General features: G+C 40.2%; 2 protein-coding genes across 3 annotated transcripts; one reads left to right on the top strand and one right to left on the bottom strand.

The window, feature by feature from the left end:
* Window positions 1-1,507: 1,507 nt before the first annotated feature.
* Window positions 1,508-12,123, bottom strand: LOC116318485 (splicing factor U2AF 35 kDa subunit). The gene is made up of 8 exons (XM_031737497.2): window positions 11,998-12,123; window positions 9,613-9,700; window positions 8,265-8,331; window positions 4,579-4,628; window positions 3,954-4,052; window positions 3,722-3,855; window positions 1,886-1,978; window positions 1,508-1,796 (listed from the first exon to the last, which is right to left on the bottom strand). The coding sequence occupies exons 1-8, from the start codon at window positions 12,039-12,041 to the stop codon at window positions 1,688-1,690; spliced, it is 684 nt and encodes a 227-aa protein (XP_031593357.1). The 5' UTR covers window positions 12,042-12,123; the 3' UTR covers window positions 1,508-1,687.
* A 755-nt stretch (window positions 12,124-12,878) lies between these two features.
* On the top strand, window positions 12,879-19,063 carry LOC120436033 (B- and T-lymphocyte attenuator-like). 2 transcript variants are annotated; one of them, XM_039606306.1, is made up of 7 exons: window positions 12,879-13,308; window positions 15,264-15,311; window positions 16,104-16,430; window positions 16,564-16,605; window positions 16,685-16,810; window positions 16,892-16,926; window positions 17,005-19,063. In XM_039606306.1, the coding sequence occupies exons 1-7, from the start codon at window positions 13,209-13,211 to the stop codon at window positions 17,329-17,331; spliced, it is 1,005 nt and encodes a 334-aa protein (XP_039462240.1). In that variant the 5' UTR covers window positions 12,879-13,208; the 3' UTR covers window positions 17,332-19,063. The 2 variants fall into 2 exon arrangements, with proteins under 2 accessions (XP_039462240.1, XP_039462241.1); XM_039606307.1 differs by lacking the exon at window positions 15,264-15,311.
* The last annotated feature ends 88 nt before the right edge of the window (window positions 19,064-19,151 follow it).

Here is a 19,151-nt window from a genome sequence, read left to right as displayed (position 1 = left end):
CGTGGCACCTGTTTACTTTTTACTGACCAAACACACCCCCGCGCACGCACACACCGCGTGTAACAACTTGAGAGCTTCTCACGAGCGTCTCTTTCTCGTAAAATTTAAATTCAAGCAAGCAAGGGTTTAATAATTTAGTTGTTTTTGACACCGTAACTAGATTTATAAAATATCCTTTTTTAAAAACAAAAATAAAAAGCTTCTTTTTAACTACCGAGAAGCATTTAAAAATACAACACGTGTACTGTATTTTCATAAAAGCTTACTTTATTACTTTATTGTAGTATTTGTATCTTCATAACTCATTAAGCTTCTTAACATTTTAAACAGTTCAATTAACCCACTCCTGATCATCTTTAACTTTATATTAATAATTTTTTCAATCAATACTATGACAAAATAAGTTCACATCTGAGATCTACCTGGAGATAAATATTTATCAAAGCAAGTGTACAAAAAAAAGGGGGAAGTAGCAAAAGAACTGGCTGATTAAGCTTTAGTTAGCATTGCATCAGCCATTCACCAGAAAAATGCAGCAACAGTTGTGCTGTTAGTGACTGTGTGAAGGACAGTTTACAGTCTGACAGGACCACGAAGGAGCTTTAAAATTAGTCTCTGTTTAGCAGCTTTGGTATAAAAATATAGCAGAATGAAAATTTGACAAGTCGACCACAGCATGTCTGTCTGAAGAGCTGCCGCTCGGATAACATACTGAGCAGCACTCTGACTCTGCCATTGTGGGCTGTATCAGGGATGGACAGGAGGAGGAGTACAGGAGTGTGGTGGACAGCTTTGTTGAGTGCTGTGAGCTAAACCATCCACAACTAAACATCACAAAGACAAAGGAAAGGATCATGGACTTTAGGAAGCATGCTCCTCCTCCTACCCCTGTCACCATCAGAGGGGCAGATGTGGAGATCGTGCAGGACTACCGGTACCTGGGGGTACACATGGACTGTAAACTGGACCAAGAGCACCAATGCTGTCTTCAAAAAAAGGGCAGAGTCGGCTTTTCCTACTGAGGCGGCTCAGGTCTTTCAACGTTTGTAGGAAAATGCTGACCATGTTTTATCACTCTGTGGTAGAGAGCGCTGTGCCCTTTGCAGCTGTGTGCTGGGGCAGTGGGGTGAAGACAGCTGATGCCAACAGGCTGAACAAGCTGATTGAAAAGGCTGGTTCTGTCCTGGGTGTCAGACTGGAGAACCTGGAGGTGTCTGAGAGGAGAATGCTGAAAAAGCTTCTTTGTATCATGGACAACCCCTCCCACCCCATGCACGCCTCCATGATGGACCATCGGAGCACTCGTAGCAAAAGACTCATCGCCCCGAAATGCAGAACTGACCGCCATGTATGTCTTATTCCTCTGTTCTCTGTCTCTCTTGCTGCATTGAGCATGTGTATGACAAAAGAATTTCCCTCAGGATAAATAAAGTTCTTATCTTATCTTAATAAATCGTAATAAAATCCTTCCTAGAACAGGATTGAATATTGAAGAAAGCGGTGCAGATGCAGTTACAAATCTGTTTTTTATTGAGAAAGCGGCACAAGCTCATCTTAAAAAAAAAAAGGGAATAAAAGAAAGAACACTTCCAACAATTCACAAAAAAAACAAAAACAAAAAACAAAATAACTGTCATCACTGTTGGGCTTTAGGGGGAGAAATTTGGTGGGTCCATTTCGTCTACTTTCAGAATCTTCCGGAGCGTTCTCGATCCCTCGACCTCCTCCTCTCGCGGTCCCGCCGTCGATCCCTGGAGCGGGAGCGTCGTTCCCGGGAGCGCGACCGTGAGCGGTGCCTGGTGAAGAAGAGAATAAAAGATCTTTATTTTTCAAATTAAAAAACGAGACACAAAAGCAGTTGTCTCGCTCTCGGGCTTTTCAGTACCTTTTCCTGCGGCGGCCGTACAGCTCCCTCCTCAGTTCCCTCGATATTGGTTTCAGATGCATGAAGTTGCAGAAACCACCTCGGGTGCATTCTCTGTAAGTAAGCAAGTGTGTAAAATTTTATTTCTATTGCACCTTTCTACATAAACATCACCAAGTGCTTCAAACAAAACACCAGAATATAAAGTCTCAAGTTCCAGTCACAGATCTCTATCTTAGAAGGACAGCGTTCCAGAGTCCCAGAACCTCGTCTCCTTTAGTTTTCGTAAAGAAGACGGAGTTCCTAAGACGCTCAGCCAGCAGGCCCTGATCACATGAACACAGGGATCTAAAAGTTTGCTCATGTAAGCTGATGTTTGCCTATGAAAAGCTCTAGAAGTCAAACCCAGAATCTTAAAATGGACCCTGGATTCAACAGGGAGCTGGATCAGCAACTGTGTGATGTGAGAGTACGCCATTCGGGGGTTTTTGCTTAAACAAGTGAACAATGAAGCCAGATGTGATGAAATAAATGCATGAAGAACAATCTTCAGTTTAGAGCAGGAAACAATGGAACTTAGCTTAGCAGTATTATCCTACAGTATGTATCACAGGAAAACAGGACGTGAAGGGTTAAAGTTGCTGGCCTTGCATTTGGTAGATCTGTGCCACGAGGAAAAGTTGGCTCATAGTTGCACATTCTGAGGAGCCCTGCCAACCCACCAAGCAGAACACCGAATCTTTATCTGCCTCCAGAGTTGAGGGAGAGCAAACAACCCCCGTGATCCAATGGAAAAATCACACGGGGACTCGTAAAGGAAAGGATTGGAAAGACGCTATCACTGACCAAGGACAGAGTGTAACTGCGTGTGCACGCTTCTCCTTTGCTCTGTGCCATCAACGTGTCAGCTGATGCTGTGCTTTTAGTTAAATGTGATTGTTTTACACTCAGTGAGCCAGGACCATTACAGTTGCTTCGAGTGCTGCATCCTGAGGCTAGCTGCCTTTTCCACTTGGCTGCGTTAGCTCAAGGGTGAACGGTGAGGCTCTGTCATCTATCCATCAGCGGCATGATGACACTGTCCACATTATCTTATCAACCGTCAAAGTTTCAGGTACATTAAATTCTTGGCCACTATTCAAACAGCTATACTAAATCACCAGGGCGATAGAAGACAAGAAGTTTAAACGTTTTTGTCCCCACTAATCAGCAACAGAAATACGAGTCGGTTAAATTAATTAATCGTATGCAATAAAGCACAGCAACAGTATCTAAGATGTAATGCAGCACCTCAGTCCTTCTTTCAAGACACTGAGCCGTGCTAACCAGTGTGGCTTTGCAGCAGTTTTATGTAGAAAAATGAGCGGCTGCGCCACAGTAACTAGTATATAACCACCCAAGTGTTAAACAGGCTGATAGTGCCAGCATCGACAGCAAACTAATTTGACACTGTGTGAGCGTGCGATGTTACACATGGTACAAAGTGACACACATTTCAGTTTGATTATTCAACAGTTTCAAAATTCTGTTAAATGCAACATGCAATATTTGTTTGAACGAAGTTTAGCCTCGACTCCTTTCTTACTCACTACTGCCCTGCCCCTCCGGTTCTGCTGGACGTTTCTTCCTGTTAAAAGGGAGTTTTCCCTCCCACTTTCACCAAATGCTTGCTCATATAGGTTGTCTGATTGTTGGGGTTTTCTTGTATTATCATATGGTTTTAATCTTACAATATAAAGCATCTTGAGGCCACTGTTGCTGTGGTTTGGCGCTAGATAAGAAGACAGTTTTTCTTTCTATAGTTTATTAGTCAGCTGGTTAATTAAATTAACACTCAGTTTTCTGCACAATACTCACCCCATTTCATACTGGCGGCAGCAGGCTTCCCTGAAGTCAGTGACTGGGGAGAGCTCTGCGTGGATGGGCTGGCCATTGAACCAGCGGTTGTTCAGGTCCATAACGGCTTTCTCTGCATCCTCCTCATGACGAAACTACACCCAAAAGACACACACATACTTAGGAAATTACTGGTTGAAGCTCATCATGATTCAACCCCGTTTATTAAATACACCAAGATCCTAAAACTGACCTTGACATAGACATTGCCGACGAGGTGATCGCCTAAGTTATCGCAGACGTTCATCTCTTCCACTTCTCCATACTTTTCCTCCATCTCTGTGAACACCTCCTGTGTCAGAAATAGGACGGGGGGAAAAAACAAACAAACAATAGAAACCTGTCAAACCAGTTCTATTCTTATAGCGCACCTCTTATAACCAGGAAACTGGTTAACCCAGCCTACCACATGAACTAACTAAAGTACAGAGGGCAAGCACTGCGGCGGTAATGTAAAGACTGTGAAGTAAACAATGTTATTATTGTGGAGTCATGCTGACAGGCTTTTAATCTGTGAGTAATAAGTTATACAACAGCTATTATCCAGTTATTAACCTTTACAAACGCATGTTATCAAACTGTTTTTAAATCTCATATTCAAAACCTATGAACATGATGAACTCAGTTTTTATTGGGTTATTAGTTAGTTAGCCAAATACCAGCCCCTCTAAACCAATAAAAGATTCTTGCTTCATGAATACACTGTCAATAACACCTTGCCCCAGTTGCTCTTTTTGGCTGAAATATGCAGATAACACATTCGTGACGTCCAACAGTGCCACACGTGGGACACAAAGGAGAAACAAAAGTTCACTCACCTCAAAGAACTCATCGTAGTGCTCCTGCATTTCCACATCGCTGACGGCACCTAAAAAACGCCCAGAAAGGGACAGTCATGTCAAAGCTAGACAGACACTGGTGGTTAAAAACTCAGACCATGTTAAGCAACATCAAATCTTACTAAACCAACTTAATAATGTAAAGTAAAAATTCTGAAGGAGATGCTACACAACTGTCTTTCACAAGAAAACCCTTTAGCCTTCTCCAGGTTGGTGGATTTACTTTAAAATGACTTTTTTTTTGCAGTGTTTTGCCACCTTTACAGAACTGCTCACTGAGTACACAGGGATCCTAACATTAAATATGCATTTTAATGACAAACCCCTGACTAAGTCGGGGGCATCACTAGTAGAAGCCAGGTTCAGTAATGCAGAAGCAATCACTGTGCACTCAGTGTGAAAACATTAAGTGTAGAAAACCCAGAAACAGTACTTTAATTATAGCTTTTTGGTTTAATCACATCTTGAAAATGAGAGAAGTGAAAGAAAAGCTGCTCTTTGCACATCAGTGCATGACACTGACTGGGCTAATTTGAGTTTAGGCCTGGAAAACATGCAAAACAGCATGAGGCCCAAAAACTGTGTGTGTGTACAGAGGACACAATTCTATACTTGACCGAATTGATGTGGGGAGGTGTGGTATAATGAATTAAGTGCAGTCAGTGCTGGAGGGTCCTGCAGATGAAGGGAGAACTTACAGTGTAAGCATCAGCAGACTGGGCAGTTTTCAAGGTTATGAAGGTAAATGTTCAAGAGGGAAATGGTCTGAAATACAAAACGTAAACTGCTGTGATATAAATCCAACCGAATACAGAGCTGAGGAGGAAAACAATGTTATTAGATAATTTCTGTTGTGAAATTGCTCCTGCTGATCATGTGATGGTTACACCCGTTTGCACAATCTCAGGAAAAACTAGACCACTCCACTGTTTTTCCCGTTAATATAGCAGATCTGTGGTACAAAAAGGCAAGACTGCACAATCACGCTGTATAATGTAGCTTTTGAATATTTTAGCTCATCATGAAAAGGCTGTAATATTAATAAAGGTCTAAGAGAACACTGTTTGACTCAAGGTTTAATTTTGGAGGTAAGAGATCAGCAATGACACCTGTTTAGTCTCTTAGTGTTTCTGAGTTGATTCATTAGATGAAAACTCTGCTTAAAGATTCATTCATTCATTAAAGATTCACCTAAAATAATGGATAATCTGAACTTGTTCTTTAAAACATTTACAGCCTCACTTGGATTTTTCTTTGAAGTGGATCTATTACTAAAATTAATTCAATTTTATTTATATAGTGCCCAATGACTACAACAGATTGCCTCAAGGTGCTTTATATTGTAAGGTAAAGACCCTACAATAAGAAAACAGAAAATAACCCCAACAATCATATGACCCCCTATGAGCAAGCACTTTGGCGACAGTGGGAAGGAAAAACTCCCTTTTAACAGGAAGAAACCTCCAGCAGAACCAGGCTCAGGGAGGGGCAGCCATCTGCCACGACCGGTTGGGGATGAGCGAATGAAGACAGGACAAAGACACGCTGTGGAAGAGAGCCAGAGATTAATAATAACTAATAATTAAATGCAGAGGTGTATAAACACATAGGGAGTGAAACAAGAAGAAGAACAAACACTCAATGCATCATGGGAATCCCCCAGCAGCCTAGACATATTGCAGCATAACTAAGGAAGGATTCAGGGTCACCTGATCCAGCCCTAACTAAATGACTTATCAAAAAGTAAAGTAAAGATTGTGTCTGTCACACGGTTCCAAACTGGAAGCTGGTTCCACAGAAGAGAGGCCTGAAAGCTGAAGGCTCTGCCTCCCATTCTACTTCTAAATCCACCACAAGTACCCATTATGTTCACTTGAAGCTCCAAATTTTTAATTCTTGGTTACTACTAGAGTAGCTCTGCATGGTTCACGCCTTGGCACAAAAGCCCATTTCACCATCTTTCTACATCTATCTGATTTGGCTCCGGTTGCCCTCTCTTTAAGTAAACTGTGTTCTGATCGGCTTCCTCTCATAACGAGAGCAGCAGGTGGGAGGCGTTTCTGTACCCATTTCTCTATGACATCATACAAAACCAAGAGTATAAAAAAACTCTACGAATCTGAGCATTCAGAGCAGTCTGAAGGCACACAGGCACTACTCGTCCATATGCTCACACACAGCACATTATCTGAAACTTTGGACAACATCCACAAGTACGTCTATAACAGAGTATAGGAAAAAGCATAATAGCTCCACTTCAAGTACTACAAATTTCCATTTCTTTTTTTTTTTTATTTATCAAGTACAGAGTAGCTGTGTATTAAAAGACTAATCAGTCTATCAACATTAAACCAAACACAGGCCTGTTAAAGCTAGCTGGATGTGTAGTTTGATCACAGAACCCAAAGAAAAACAGACAAGCTAATTCTCAAACCCCAGGCAGCCTATGACTCCATTACCCACCTACCTGTATGAGAGGGTCTGCTTCAGCTCTGCCAGACTGGGCTCGACATATTTACTGATCTCATTTCTTCCATAATCAGCACAGTTTGCAAGCACTGTTTGCTTTAGTGTCACTAGTCGGACGGTTGTTTACTGCACTCTGAGTTACGTAAAAGCAGAGGCATCAGAAGCAGGTGTTCATGCTTTTTTTTTTGTTTGTATTATGCAAGTGGTTCCCAAACTTTTTCTGCAGGGCCTCCATCAGTAGATAAAAACATTTTTCAAGGCCACCCCTTACATGCAATCGTATACACGCTCTTTTCTCACAAACTCCAAACAGCTTTTTAGTAATCAAAACAGAAATACAATTTAAGCATGTGAAATTATTAAAGAAAAATAATAAATAAATAAGAAGCAACAAGTACTCTGGGAGCACAAACCTCCACCAAGGGAGTAATTTAAAAACTGCTACATACTTTAAAAAGTTTGTAGTTCAGTCAAAACAAGTTCAAAGTGGAGACTTTTGTTATTCTCTCTTTTGTTATAATATACTACACATTATTTTGAGTATAACCATGTTTATTTTTTTTTTTAATGTGGAATAATTTACTCGACTATGTTTTTATGGTCTTCCATTAGGTGGTAGTGCCTGTTAGGAGGTACTTTTTTTTTTTTTAAAGTGGCAGGCGTTGTTGTGTTTGATGGCTGATGACAGGATCCGTAGAGAGCTCGAGGTTTTCTTTGTGTCGCATGCAAACAACATCATAAGAGTTTCGAGCCGCGTTACTAAAACGATCCTGTCTGCGTTAAGGTGGTCCTCAGTTTTAATGGAAAACAACTGAAACCAAGTTCAGCAGGTGCTAGTGGAAAAGAGGCATAGCATTATACGACACAGTGGTCCATCTTCATTGCACACTGTGGTGAAGCAGAGACTGAGATATGCCTCGGTATATTTTGTGGTCTTTCCATGCTTTGCTTCACAGACCCATGTGTCATTTTATTCAGCACTGCTGGGCCATTACTCTCATAACTGTGCCTTCCTAGTTTGGGAACCACTGGGTTAGATATTGCACATCAACATTGTTGGGGTTCGTGGGAGATAATGGGGTCCGAACCAGTTCTCCAGTGAAGAAAGCTGAAGCAGTCCCTCGGTTGTGCTTTTATATTGGACCAGTGCTTTTAGGAAACAGCAAGAAAACGTTGCTGATGAAAGTTTCACTTACAGCGAGAAGCGTCGGCTGTCTGCGCACTGTTCTGAGGATTGCGGTAGATGTTCTGAATCAAGATGGTCTGTGGAGGAAACAAGAAAAGGTGTATCTGGTGAGCCAGGAGTGTCAGGTTTTCAACCTTTTCTGGTAACATAAACTTCAGCTTGAGCCTGACAGGAATATCATGCTTTAGCACACTTAAAAGAAAAAGAAATATGATAAGTGTGACATATTAGGGTCAATGTTAAACTGCACTGGAATGTAGGCTGGCCAGGTTTGTGGCAAGTTTGCCACGTCTTCCCCACTCTCTACATTTTAGCCCACACTCACAGTAACCTCAGTTAACCTACCTCACGCAACTTCACATACTTCGCATAACATAAAGCACTAACTTTTTCCCAGTTTCAAAACACAGGTTCCTGAATACCACACAAACAAAAAAACAAACAAATGAAAAAAAAAACCCACACTGAAAATGATCAACAAGAAGTCAGTGACGATCTGGGACGATCGTGGCTCAAGAGTTGGGAGTTTGCCTTGTAATCGGAAGGTTGCCGGTTCGAGCCCCGGCTTGGACAGTCTCGGTTGTTGTGTCCTTGGGCAAGACACTTCACCCGCTGCCTACTGGTGGTGGTCAGAGGGCCCGGTGGCGCCAGTGTCTGGCAGCCTCGCCTCTGTCAGTGCGCCCCAGGGTGGCTGTGGCTACAACGTAGCTTGCCATCACCAGTGTGTGAACGTGTGTGTGAATGGGTGAATGACTGGATGTGTAAAGCGCTTTGGGGTTCTTAGGGACTAGTAAAGCGCTATATAAATACAGGCCATTTACCATTGAGACAAGGACAAACAAAGCACATGAGTTTGGAACAACATGAACAGGACAATGACCAGAACACTTTTTTCTCACATTTACACGCGCCCACCGAAGGAAAATCACCAGAACCAGAACAAGTTCTCTTGTAAAAGGGATCAAATATACTCATGCATGGGATACATTTAACAAGAAAATTCACAGACATTTTTTAGGGTAAAAGACTCATTGCTTTATGTATGCAGACCAATTGTGCTTATGAGCGTAGCCACTTCTAAAGGCTCATTTTGAACCAGGAAAAACCCCCACTGTTTACACACACCATGCAAACCTAGCATAACTTTAAAACCAAAAAGACTTTGAGCACATAAGAGCGGTTTTATGCTCGTGTCTAAATCATTCAGGGCCACGGCGCGCATCTCATTAAGTCGAGAGGGCAAACTAGGTGGGTCAGGAGGTACACTGTTTATCAGTTTACTGCAGGGCTGAGGGTTCGTGGTTGACCTCATACAATAAAGTCATCAATTTAAAAAGGAACTTTGCTGGGATACCCACCTGGCTGAAGGTTGGTTTGTTGTGCAATCTCGAGCAGCGGTCTCCATGTCTGCAAGCTCCAATTTTAAAGTAGAAGGAACAATTGACCCTGAAAAAAGAAGAAAAATCATTATCACACATATTCAGAATCTGACCTTGGGTGTTGCTAAGGTGTAAGATTGTTGACATATTAACAGAACTAATGAAAAAGCAGAAAGCAACTACCCTGTTTGTTCTGAACCATGAGTGATGGGTCTTAAACCGTTTATAGACAAAACCTAATACAGAGCATAGAGATATAACCTTTATAAGCAATAGACAATAACTTTTTTATTACAGATGCAAAATACAATAACAGTAGCTGCACCAGAGTAAGACAGCCACACCCATAACACTGCACAAAAACAGCACAATGCTGCACACTTGCACTGGTAAGATAATGAATGAAATGACTGTTATAAATACAAAGGTTTGGTTGAAGGTTTGTTAACATCTGAGGCTGGTTTTAAAGACCATAAAGCCAACAAAGTTAGAAAATGAGACCAACTACACTTCACAACCCAATCACTTGTTGTAGATGCTCTAGTCTTGCAGGTGCTGTCGCTGCCAGACCAGGCCTGACGTCTGGCTAAGTCCACAAAACACAGACGCTACCTTGCAAAACAGAAAGACCAGATTTACATGGCCTGACCAAAATGGGAGGGAGGGGGGGCATTACAGAACGAAATCCAAAAGTATCAGGGCCATGGCAGTCAGGTCCTTGGGAGTCATTGTGAAGTTATACAAGTTGGAGCTTTACCCACTCCCAGAGGAAGTCAGGGCAAAACCCAGTCAGGAAACGAAAGTCTGTGTCTGCTTCATTAGGACACGTGAAATGTCAGAGTACTGCAGACACCAGGTGCAGAGGTGTTATGTGTTTTACATTTAATACTTACTCGAACAGATGTGAGAAGAAAAAAAAAGAGGTACCAAAAAACTCCCAAAACATATTTTTAGCATTTATTTTAACTATTAACAGCATTTTAATCAACTCATAGCTCTCTGTGAAATTTGTTGATTGTATACAAATGATAATCTTAATGTAATGATGGACTATGCAATATGGACTAAACTTCCTATACAAACTGCTTAGGTTACCAGGGTTATCAACAACTATACTGAATTTGGGAATTATACTTTATGACCCACAAATCTGTTGAAATATATATATATATATATATATATATATATATATATATATATATATACATATTATGTGTAGTAGCTTATCTCAAAACCAGCATCTACAATATGTGTACATTGTTGTTAGTAAATACAGTTTTCTAAACAATTTTCAGTTTTGTTTTATTATTTGGGACAAGTCGCGCATTCCTGTAAATAAAGAGTTCATCAAACAGTAACACTAATAGTGCCTGTAACTGATTACTTTGTCTTATACAATGAATGTGAAAGAAGAACAATAAATATATGTTAGTCATTTGTTTGGTGTACATGAACAACTTTTTTTCGCCATCATGACACATTACCACCACGTCACGTATTTTTCATATAAGACTGAAGCAATGAAGCACTGCGGGGTTCACTGCTAGTACTAAAAGACATCAGTAGCATAGTAGACCGTGTGAACATTACAGCTACGGCTGGCCTACTTACTGATCTTTTCATTAACGCGATACTTGACCAAAGTTTGTCCGGGAATTAAATTACATCTAGGCTCTTAATACGCGCAGTACAAATGGGTGGAATTGTACGTTTCCCTAATCTAATAATGCAAGTACGGTGATGATGACTACATGGCTCTGCTTGGGTATCTCAACCACTGTTGTGTTTTTAGTCGTCTAGACCTCGCCCGTACGAAACCAAAGATCCTACTTGTAGAAATCATCACATCAGAACATAAACGTATAGCAAACTTAAAGCTACTTTTAAGACTTCAGCAGGCACAGAGTGGAAGATGCTTTCTGCTGCACTCCACCGGTGGGGCGGAACAATACAAGCCTGACAGCTATTCTGCTAATCAGCTTCTTAACTGAGCGGGCCACGCGTTAGGTGTTTCTTCTTCTTTCTTATTTTTTTAAATATCTTTAACATACACTTCCAGTGTTAACGCGTGCACGCACAAACTGGAGACATTTAAAACAACTGAATGTTTTGGCGCAAACTAACAGTACGCAAAGGCTGCAAGTTAGCCAGGGCATGGGTTTCATTCATAGCTTTAGCTTAACGTTAGCTTCCTCCTGCTAAGGTTAGCTTGACTGGGACATGCAGCTGAGCTGTGGGTACAAAATAAGCCCCACCGCCGGCAAAATAGAACCACTGCACGCACACTTTACATAAAAGCGATATCTTATACGACTTTAAGAATGAATAATATATAAAACTGACTGAAAACTGTTTAAAACTTACTTGTCTTTCTCTGTACCGAAAATGGATGCCAGGTACTCCGCCATTTTCGGGTCGTCGGAAACGTCCTCCTTACGTCATTACGTAAAGAGTGGGCGCTTGCGTATGGTTTTCATCCTGTACTTAGCCGTACCGCCGGCTGACAGCGCTGTTGTTTCAGAAATTAGTTCATTCCTCGGGTGAACAGACTGCTCTACAAACAGCGCTGTGACATTTTTTTTTTTTAAATTTTCCCGAATAGCATAAAAATTTCCCTTTAAATAAGTAGTTTTTACGTTATTCCCCTCCAAAATGCAGACTAGTTTCCAGATATAGAATTGGAAAAAATTAAGCAAATTTATTTCCAGTTGGGAAGCAGCATTACAAAATATTATAATTATATTTTTACTTGTAAAACAGGCAGATTTTTTTTTTAAGTGGATAGCTACTTTTCCAGATGCTGGTGGTCAAAGCTGAGAGATATGGGCAAAAGAAAAATAGGTCAGTGTATTTTTAAGTATAGGTGAAGCCCCCAACCACAGTATATTTCTATTCAAAAGATAAAAAAGCAAGCCTGACATCTTCGGTGTTGATTTATATCTTCAGAAACCTCCTGGAGGACTCCATTAAAACCCAACTGAAGGTGATTGACTAACAGATAGGGGGTCCACAGGTTGATGGTCTTACCAAAACAGCAACCACACACACATGTCAACAGAGTGGGCATTAAAGCCTAACAGGCCACAAAGTCCCCATCTCCTCTTCAGAGCAATGTACACCCTCCGCTCAAACCACAGTGCTCTGCACAAGGTCGCACAAGTTTGCAGGAGAGGCAGACGGCAACTTAAAAGGAAAGGAGAGGGGAAAGGAAGTCAGCTTAAAGAAGGTGAACCACACACTCTACCCAGAAGTGATGATGAAGGTGCACAGGTTCACAGAGCGAAACAAGACTCTGAAATGAAAAGTGTGCGCGAGAGAGGGCTCATGTGGGAACCCCCTGTTTTTGAGATATTTCACTGAATTTGACTTGCAAGATTTGCAGAAGCAAGACCACCCACTGGTGTACACACCCCAGCTACAATCACGCAGAGGGTGGGAGAGAGACAGAGATAAGGGGAAAGGAGTGAGCAGAAAGAGGAAGCAGCAAGTTTCATATCAGTGTTTCTCTTTTTGGTTTATCACATAATAATGCGCTTGGAGGAACATTACTGCCTTGGGCTGGCTGTTACTGGACGATGACGGGAGCTTTTCTCAGCATCATGAGGCCTAATCGATGCTGGACCATCCTCCATGTGTCCATCTTGGTTGGGCTGCTCCTCACCTTAAATGCTCAGAGTAAGTTGATGTTTTTGTACAGATCGTGTTGTGTCAGTATTTGTGGAGTATTTGCTTTCTTCTCTTCTCAGGCAGTCAGGCTGAGAAGTAAGGTGTTTGCAGTCGTGCTGGAAATGATCTGATTAAAGTTGTTGGCCTGATTTTTTTAAAGGTTGTGACCCGGAAAGTGCCACATCCACATATGATGTAACTTTAGAGTGAAAAGTAGCTGCCAGTCGTGCAGCTTTAGAAAAGATCAGAGGCAGAATTCAGTTAGATCTCAAACTCTCAAACTCAAACTATCGGTGGTATCAGATATCGAAGGCAGATTCTGCCATAAACGGCACAACTTGCCTTTAAAGACCTGCAGAGCTTTCTGTTTCAGATGCTAAAACTTTTGCTTCTGTTCTCCCACAGCAGCAGGGTTTCTTACGTGTGGGAGCTCGATGGAAACAATTTACACAAGAGGAAAAGATCAAAAATATTAAAAAGAATTTCTCAGAAACTGCTCATCAGCTCAATTAATCGCCTACTTTATGTTCCTTGTGCTTTTTGTGTGTGTGATGGTTTGGATCAGGCGAGATACTAGCTCCGTGTAATTTCCTGTTTAATTTCACATGGGAAACACAAGATGCACGCAACTTTATTCACAGCCATTATAGTGACATATGCAAATAAGTGCACTCCTTTAATATAATTAAAAATATTAAAGGTGAAGTGTCAGGTATTTAATCTTGTGTGTGCTGTCATTAAAAACAAACATAGTTCAAGATTAGGAAGCAGAAAGTATCACGTCAGACATAATAGAGCTGCTGTAATTTTCAGTTATGAATAAGGTTAAAAACACTGTGTGGACTTTGGGAGAGGTTGTGTCTGTGACTCTGTGTTAAAAGGAATTAGCCACACAAGTAAGAAATGAAACTGTGCAACTTCCTAGAGAGGACACAAGATGTGCAGCAGTGGTTTTAATGGAGTAGGAAGAGCAATGTTGTCCATAACCAAAGGTCAACAATGGTCTAGACAAACAGAAAGACAAAAAACCAAAAAGACTGGAGTGGGTGAGACATGAAGTGAAAAAAAAAAAACTGCTCATAAAACACAAAATAACTTCGCCCAATGCTCATAAAAAGAATACTGATTAATGGCTTCAAAGATCTTTAGTTAAATGAAATCAAAATATTTCTGTGGATCAGATAAAGTCTGTTGTGTTTTACGTGGATCCGACCAGGCCCGCTACAGACACCGCACAGTGCTGACTGTGAGGCGTCAGACTGAGCAGATATCAGGCTTCGTAAGAAGTGTAGATAATGCTATTAGAAAACAGCATGAATGCACGTTTGTTTACGTGTCAGTATTTGTTACAAAAATGCTAAAAGAGAAACAAGAATATTGCTCAGAGAGGGATTTTCCCTCATGACAGTGATCACAAACATACTATTATAATTATACAAGAGGAGAAACAATGATAACACAGACACGGTCACCTGTTGTGATGATGCAATTCTTGTCTGGGCCCAATGAAGCCCCACATGGACCCCACATCCCGTAAAATTTCTGTTTCTAAAAATGTTTAAAAAGCATCTTGTGCTTTAATCACATATTTAAGAAATTGACAATGCAAATATCAGCTCACAGTAGTGCTTATTAAAACGCCTTTTTCTACAGATTACTTGCTGTAGTCACTCTGGTCTACTACAAGGTGTCCTTAAATGTGGTCTAAAGGTGATACAGTTGTCAGTGCTAATATTAATAGTAATCATGAAGGTGGGACCCAAATATTTGTCTGCCCTAATGCTGGACTCTGCCTAAAAACACGGTTTAAAGTGAATGTTAAACGACAGAAACACTTTGGGACAGCAGCAGCTGAAAATTATGATTTTATAAATTGTGTCTGCTTATGCAAAAATTATTTATAACTTTATGACAATTTCCATGAAAATTAATACATTTATGGCACATTTTTCTGTTTTTCCCAGGTGCGTCTTTTACAACAGGAATCAAAAATCAATCAAATAACACAAAAGGTATATTTATTTATTTTTACCAGTTTATATGGACTTCACTTAAAGCATAACTATTATTGTCAAATTCTTGTCTCAGTAAAAATGTCTAATAATTAATTTGAAAAAATTCACAGGCATTCTTAACCTGCTCTGAAGCTTCTGGGTTTAAATTCTCCCTCTTAACATAATATTCTTTGGTAAAAATTGAAAAGCAAAATAATTTCTTAAAGGTTTTCTGCAGGACAGTAATGATAGGTGCTGTCCTGAAAACACAGAAGTTTAAACTTCCAGTTTTCCTGTCATATGATAAACGGCTCCAGGACACCTGCTGGTGGATCTTGTAGTGAGACTGTAAGCTCAGTATTTAAGAGCAGTGGAATATCTGACAGTAAAGGTAGACATGAAATTAATACACGTGGCTTTAGGTTCCCCTTTGTGTTAGGACGGGTTCACTCACAGTTTGCTGAACTGCTGGAGTTCATGCAAATTACTTTTCCACTCATCATCAAATAAATGTCACAAAGTGATTTTTCTTTTCAATCTTTTTTTTTTCATTCTTACTGTCTGTCATGCCTCATGTTAACTTCTATTTTGATCTTATAGTTGCAGATGATGGATATGTTTATATATTTATTAGTCTTCAATTAAACAGTCTTTATATAAATGTATTGTCTAAAGACCTTTGACCTTTGACCTTGTGTAATATATTGTTTTATGTTCTTAATTAAATTAAAATTAAAGTCAAACATTTCTTAATTTCTAACTTGTCTTCTTTGTGTGTTTTCTTGTTTTTGTGTAATTTCTCTTCTGCAGGTGACTCTGACTGTTCCACAGAAATTAGAGTGCGTCGCAACACAGTTTATAATGCATCAGCTGGACAACAACTTTGGATTAATTGCCCAGTTATTTTTTGCAATGATTCACCACCAACAGTCACCTGGTATAAAGTTGAGGAAACTAATGTCCCCGTCAATGTCAGCAGTGACAGTCACATTAAAACAGAGTGGAAACATTTAAAAGACTCAGCAGGGATCTTCTATTTGATCTTCCAAAACATTCTCAGAAACGACTCTGGTCAGTATCAGTGTCAAGTTCAAGGTGGAAGGAGTATGAGTCATGCCATCACTGTCAATGTCTACGGTGAGTGTGGATTTTTCACTAATTTTACTTCTCTAAGAAACCTTCACTCACACTGAACAGTGGACTTTTTTGAATCTCATGATATTTTTGTGTTGTTCAGACCTCAGACAACTTCTCTGTTTTGTTTTTACAGATCATAGTGAAATTACCACTGTTACACAGAATAATGTCAGAGGTAAGAATGATTTTACGTTAAGTGTGTGTTGTTGTAGCTGCATTAAATCCAAACTGACTGAAACCTGTTTTTCTTGCAGTCAGCACAACTTCTGCTCCTGAAAATACAGAAACCTTGTTGCTGTACGTGTACTCTGCTGCTGGGATCGCCACATTCGTCATCATAGTCATAATCATATCAGTCATATCAATGCGAGGCTGTAAAGGTGAGCTGTTCTCTCTCCTCTTCAAAATAAAACATCACCAGACGTACTGAATACTAAACATGTAAACTGTCCATCCTGCAGGGAAGCCAAAGAAGGACAGTCAAGCTGAAAATCAGGTAAGATATAAAACATTTCAAGCTTATCACATTTTTTCCATCAATAATTTGAACTCAAAATTTTTTGGATTTTTACAGTACATGGAGATCCCCATGGTGGAGCGACCTCTTCCACAACCCAGCTTGGAGCCCTCACAGAGAGGAAGCCCCTCTGTTGTGCCATCTCGGAGATCTACCAAGAGGAAAGCTCCACCAAGGCAGCCCAATGAGTTGAGATCATCAAGAGATAATGAGCAGGCTTATGGACCGAGTCATGTGGACAGAGAGAGACAGAGGAACAGAGTGGAGGAGGAGAGCGGCTCTGTTGTGTATGCTGCTCTCAACCACGGGCTTCCTCAGCGGGCTCATCGGCCACGGATGGAGGTGGAGGAGACCTCAGAGTACGCAGCCATCCGTCTGGGATAAAGACCAAAAACCTGCTTGACTAAATCACACTAGAGGACAACTGATAAATATCTGAAGCTGGTGTAACTCCACCAGAGGAGACCTGAAGAACAGTTAGAAGGGAATGCAGAGACTCGAAGTAAAGAGTGTGGATACATAAAACACAACTCATCACTTCTGTCAAAACTGCTCTTTGATCGTTGAGTCATACCGCACAGACCATCACACCTTGTCTACCTGAGATCCTGAAGACTTGTTGATAATTTAAATAGCAGAATTAGAACCCTCACAGTTTGGTCAATATTTAAAAGCCTACAAGCCTTCATAAGTGTTTTTACTCTCGCTGATTATGCCTCTGCTCAGTTTGGGATTTAGCAGAGTTATGCTGAGATTCTTCACCAGATTTCATGCCACTAACAATTGGTACACTAACAAGAGCTGTGTTAGAGCATGTTTGATATATATGGGCACAGTGTCTCAGCACATACAGTATCAACCAGTGTACCTAGCAAATTACACCTACCAGCGTCAATCAACCATAAAATACAACCTGTACCAAGCAAACTGCAAAGAGTAAGGACTAATAGGCACAAACATCACATTGTGTTTAGATTTAAAGCTGTTAGGGATTCTAACACCAAAGCTGTTGCCTCTTATGGTGCTTAATAGAAGCAGTTTGTGTCATGTGGCATCATAAGCAGTCATCTCCAGGGCTGAAAAATGAGAGGTGCCAAAAACTGCAGTTCCTCAAATGTCCACTTGAGGTTGACTACAAAAGTCAATCCTTGTAGTTAAAATGTCCAAGTTTACACCAGGAATAACATGACAGCATGTCAAAAAGTAAAGGGTTGAAAATAATACCAAACTAGCTGGTAATATAACAGCAGTCAGGATTACTTATTTGTGTATGTTACTCCTGTGTGCTGCAGAGCTCCTGTGCCAAAATGATGTAAAACAACAGCCCTGTTCCTGTTAGCATGTTAGTTCATTAGCAGGAATGTGAGCGTTGTAGTGTATTTTAGATCAATTCTATATACACGATGATCCTGCCATTATTCCTCATTAGTTTACCAAATATTTATTAACATGCTACTAAAATTAGGTTCTCACTGTTTTTGTGTTAGAGTAAAAATTGTTGAAAATATATCAGCTCTGGGATATTAGTGCATCCTTTTAAAATAAGAAAAATGTAGATTTGTGACCAGATCTGGAAAGATGTACAACGTCTGCAGGGATGTGGGTTAAGAGCCATATACAGGTATAACAAACTCAGGGAGAGAGAGATGATCTTTGTTCTGAAGATTATTGTCAATGTATTTGTGTACATGTACATGACACATGAGTAAACTGTCCTCTAAGACAGAGGTGTCACAGAAGCTGTAGTCAGGTCAAGTTGTAGTACAAAACAAATGTTTGGAGATTTTTATGATTGTCTTTATTGATTTGAATGTTTGTTTGTTTTTTGTTTTTTTGTCATACACTCACTGTGATGTTGTTCTGTTGCACATCCATGACTTGAATTAACTCTTGAGAAACTTCACCTATGATAGCAGTAATGGTTATCTGTCTGTATCATATCAGCTATCCACTCACTTTCTGACTACATGGATGACTAATGAACTGTTGTAATTATTGTGATTCATTGGGAAATAGAAATGTAATATTAAACATTTTGTGCAATTAAAAACTATAATATTTCTCCATATCTGTTAGATTTTAAAAAAGATTATAATGACTCATTCTCATCCTGTTTTTCCTGTAAAGAAATGAATTTAAAAAAAATCTATGCTTTTGTTTTAATCTCATTAATGCCCAAAGTTTCAGCTGGTATATATACTGAG

This window comes from Oreochromis aureus, linkage group 23, assembly GCF_013358895.1.
Source record: "Oreochromis aureus strain Israel breed Guangdong linkage group 23, ZZ_aureus, whole genome shotgun sequence".
Taxonomy (NCBI): Eukaryota; Metazoa; Chordata; class Actinopteri; order Cichliformes; family Cichlidae; genus Oreochromis; species Oreochromis aureus.
This window is presented reverse-complemented; position numbering and strand designations above follow the sequence as displayed.